Source organism: Acanthamoeba castellanii (genome assembly GCF_000313135.1).
Source record: "Acanthamoeba castellanii str. Neff unplaced genomic scaffold scf7180000084575, whole genome shotgun sequence".
Taxonomy (NCBI): domain Eukaryota; phylum Discosea; order Longamoebia; family Acanthamoebidae; genus Acanthamoeba; species Acanthamoeba castellanii.
In genome coordinates this window covers 1,569-4,705 of record NW_004457407.1, presented here as the reverse complement: position 1 = coordinate 4,705, position 3,137 = coordinate 1,569, and the positions used below count along the sequence as shown (strand labels likewise).

The 3,137-nt window shown below is 54.8% G+C and overlaps 4 protein-coding genes across 4 annotated transcripts in view; 2 read left to right on the top strand and 2 right to left on the bottom strand.

Annotated features, from left to right (window-relative positions):
• ACA1_331120 (Mitochondrial carrier protein) overlaps positions 1 to 42 on the bottom strand; it is a gene marked incomplete at both ends in the record, with an annotated part of 1,658 nt that extends 1,616 nt beyond the window's left edge. The window contains one exon of the mRNA XM_004338064.1: positions 15 to 42. Coding sequence (XP_004338112.1) covers positions 15 to 42 — 28 coding nt within the window. The remainder of the gene's footprint in view (positions 1 to 14) is intronic.
• A 1,125-nt stretch (positions 43 to 1,167) lies between these two features.
• Positions 1,168 to 2,209, top strand: ACA1_331110 (RAP1A, member of RAS oncogene family; the record flags this gene model as incomplete). The annotated part of the gene is made up of 6 exons (XM_004338063.1): positions 1,168 to 1,231; positions 1,319 to 1,369; positions 1,474 to 1,565; positions 1,646 to 1,726; positions 1,819 to 1,885; positions 1,965 to 2,209. 6 exons carry the CDS (start codon positions 1,168 to 1,170, stop codon positions 2,207 to 2,209), a joined length of 600 nt encoding a protein of 199 aa, XP_004338111.1.
• A 157-nt stretch (positions 2,210 to 2,366) lies between these two features.
• Positions 2,367 to 2,612, bottom strand: ACA1_331100 (uncharacterized protein; the record flags this gene model as incomplete). The annotated part of the gene is made up of 1 exon (XM_004338062.1): positions 2,367 to 2,612. One exon carries the CDS (start codon positions 2,610 to 2,612, stop codon positions 2,367 to 2,369), a length of 246 nt encoding a protein of 81 aa, XP_004338110.1.
• Positions 2,613 to 2,693: 81 nt separating this feature from the next.
• Positions 2,694 to 3,136, top strand: ACA1_331090 (uncharacterized protein; the record flags this gene model as incomplete). Its single annotated transcript, XM_004338061.1, has 3 exons — positions 2,694 to 2,804; positions 2,887 to 2,988; positions 3,068 to 3,136. Coding segments are annotated over 3 exons (282 nt in total), but the record flags the coding sequence as incomplete, so codon positions are not given.
• Position 3,137: the final 1 nt, after the last annotated feature.

Here is a 3,137-nt window from a genome sequence, read left to right as displayed (position 1 = left end):
AACGCCGGTTGTACCTGTGTTCGGCTGATGGTGGAGCGGCATCGTCGTCTTCAATCGGAATGTCTTCCCAGCACAAGCCGGCCTTGATAGTAGAGCATGGCCATACATGTCCGCATGTGTCAGCCGTAGAGAGAGTAACGATTGTGAACATGCGCATACCCGTGGCGGAGCGGTGAGCAAGGACTCCTCATCCCACAGGTCTCCATAATCCGCGTTTCCGTCTCTGAGTTGACTGCTCGGCCACGTTCCGTTGTTGCTTGCATTCTCCTCTTCGGACGTGTTCTGGCCATCCGCCTCGGCGCGGACCCGCTTCTTGTTCACTCGCCGACGCTCAGAGCGAGAGGTCTCGCGAGTAGTACTTCGGAAGCGCTCTTCTTCGTTCCCCGACTCCATACCATTTGTTGCCTGTGCCTCGGCCAAGACGCGCTTCCGTCGTAGATCTGACTGTACCTCTACTGATGACGGCAGGGCCTTCGTCTTCTTCTTTCTGTACTTCCGTTCGTTCGCGTCGCGTGCTCGCTTCCGCTTCCTTGTAGTTGGTTGAACTCTTAAGGGCTTGGCGTGCTGTCGGTCGGAAAGAAACACGTTCAGGGCCGAGCACGCGAAAGGCTATGTTACTACAAGCGGTTGCATACCTGCGCATCTCGCAAGATCCGCCCGCACTCACCGAAACGGGCACCTTGCAAGCGTGCCAGGCAAGAGGTTAACTGGAGACCCTCCTGTCGCTCATGAGCAAGGTAGCGATCGAGATCGTATTCATCTATCGAGCCAGAATTTGAAGATTCCTCAGCCGAGGCAGAGGACGAATTGTCTTCTTCTAAATCGCTACGCGCGTCATGCGGATCCGCATCCGAATCAATCCTCTCCACTCGTCTACTACCGCGCCTTCTCATCCGGTGTCAGAGGCTCTTCGTTTGTCTGTCTCAACCCACCGCATCCTTCTTGCTACACAACGCCGGCATCTCACCATCAAAATGGTTTCGCGCCCAAATAAAAGCCGCACCAAATTGAAGCCCATAAATTTCGCGCCTGTCGACCGTATCTCTCTTTGCTGAATTCGCCAAGAGTGACGGTGCTCGGACAGCTAACACTTGGTGGTGCTGGTGCTGTATTGTCGGCCGAAATCTTCAGTTGCGCTCATCTGCTCCATTTCAACATCGAAAGACAATGACGTTCCGAAAGACCGAATACAAGATTACAGTTCTCGGGTCAGGTGGCGTGGGCAAAACAGGTAAAGTGAGAGATGAGTTCGTTCTTCGCTCTTCGTTCTTTTGATCTCACCCCCCTCTTCTCTTTTTCTTTCTTCTTCTCGTTCCAGCTCTTACTGTGCAGATGACTTCGTCGCACTTCGTGGAGTACTATGACCCCAGTACTTCCCTCCCTACTTCCCAAATCCACCAACCTAAACTCGAGCCACGCGTGTTTTTTAAACCCGCAACTCGTCTCATTGTTCCTGTGGTGTTGATTCGATAGCGATCGAGTCGAGCTACCAGCGCCAAGTGGTGGTCGATGACCACGCCTGTATCCTCGATATCCTGGACACGGCCGGTCAAGACGACTACAGTGTACTTTCTGCCTTCCCGTCCCTAAGGCCTCACAGTGTAATCCCCCTAGCGCGCGCTCTCTGACACGAAACGGCGTGCAGGCTCTGCGCAGTCAGTGGATTCGTAGCGGCGAGGGCTACATCATCATGTACAGTATTACCGACAAGAGCACATTCGCTGAGGTATGCACGTGCCCCCCGCTTCGTCCGGCCTATGGGGCAGCTGCCAGAACAGTTCCTGAATGCCCACCTCCCCTCTATTCTCTTCCCTTCAGGTGTCCAACCTTCGCTCCCAGATCCTGATGGTGAGGGATGTGCCCGAAGCGGATGCGCCGCCCATGGGTACGCGCCGCCTCTTCACTTTCGAGGATCGCCTGTCGTCCCCTCTCTCTAACATTCACTCTTCTTCTTTGATGCTCAGTGCTGGTGGGCAACAAGGCCGATCTGGAGGAGAAGAGGGAGGTGCCGCAGAAGGAGGGCAAGCAGCTGGCCGATCAGTGGAACTGCGCCTTCTTCGAGGCGTCGGCCAAGACGAAGACCAACGTGGAGGAGTCCTTCTTCTGCCTCGTGAGGAGGATTCGAGAAGCCGAGGGCTTCGAGAAGTTCTCCAAGGACGGCAAGGGCGGCCTCAGCGGGGGCAAGAAGAAGTTGTGCGTCCTCTTCTAAGACGACGAAGAGGACCGCGATCATGGAGGAAGGAGAAGCGCGAATGGTTTGTAGAGTAACTTTGTTGGAACGGGAGGAAGAAGAGGACAACGCAGTTAGGGAGCTGACGGAGCTCCGTTTTGTACACAGCACAACATCAATCAAAACTTGATCACCCCTAGGCCTTGGGCTTCTTGGCCTGCTCGCGCATACGCTCCTTTTCAGCCGCCAGTAGCTCGCCAAAGTAGGTGTTGCTCGCTTCTCGAATGTGAGCGAGGCTGCCCATCAAATCGTCAAGGCTAGATGACGCCAGACTCGCCTCGAACTCTCGCCGTGACCCGCCCTGCTGCGGCACGTCGCCCGACCCAGTCCTTGCCTCGGCGGCCGCTTCGTAGTAGGCACTCACGGTGTTGCGTCCTTCCATCTTAGTGTTATTATTTATTTGTTTGTTTGTCTTTTGTTTACTTCTAAATCGATGTCTCTTTATTTATCTCTTCAAGACCGCATGGAAGGGACGAGGGGTGAGCCGAGGCGAACAAAGTCGCCACGACGCACCACCAGCGTAGGCTCTGAAGATGAAACCGAATTCGTGGAAGAGGAAAGCCTACTCGAATACGTACGCTCCATCTTCCCAATTGAGATGCAAAATGAAAATGTACAAGTGAGCAAACGCCGTGACTGCTGGCGTGGTGAGGTAGGCCCTGTTTTGGGCAGTGCACGAGACCAACATCTCCAAGGTAATGGCACTGCTCGAGCGGGATGGGATCAACATCAACTGGCAGAACAAGGCTGTGGGAAACGTACCCTTCCCTTTGACCTTCGTCCCCCCTCCCCAATCGTGGGCCCTGATGGTGTCTTATCTCTACGTTGTGGGCACAGAAAACGGCATTGCACGTTGCAGTGGAGAAGGACAACACAACGCTGGTCGCGCTCTTGCTCGGACGCGGCG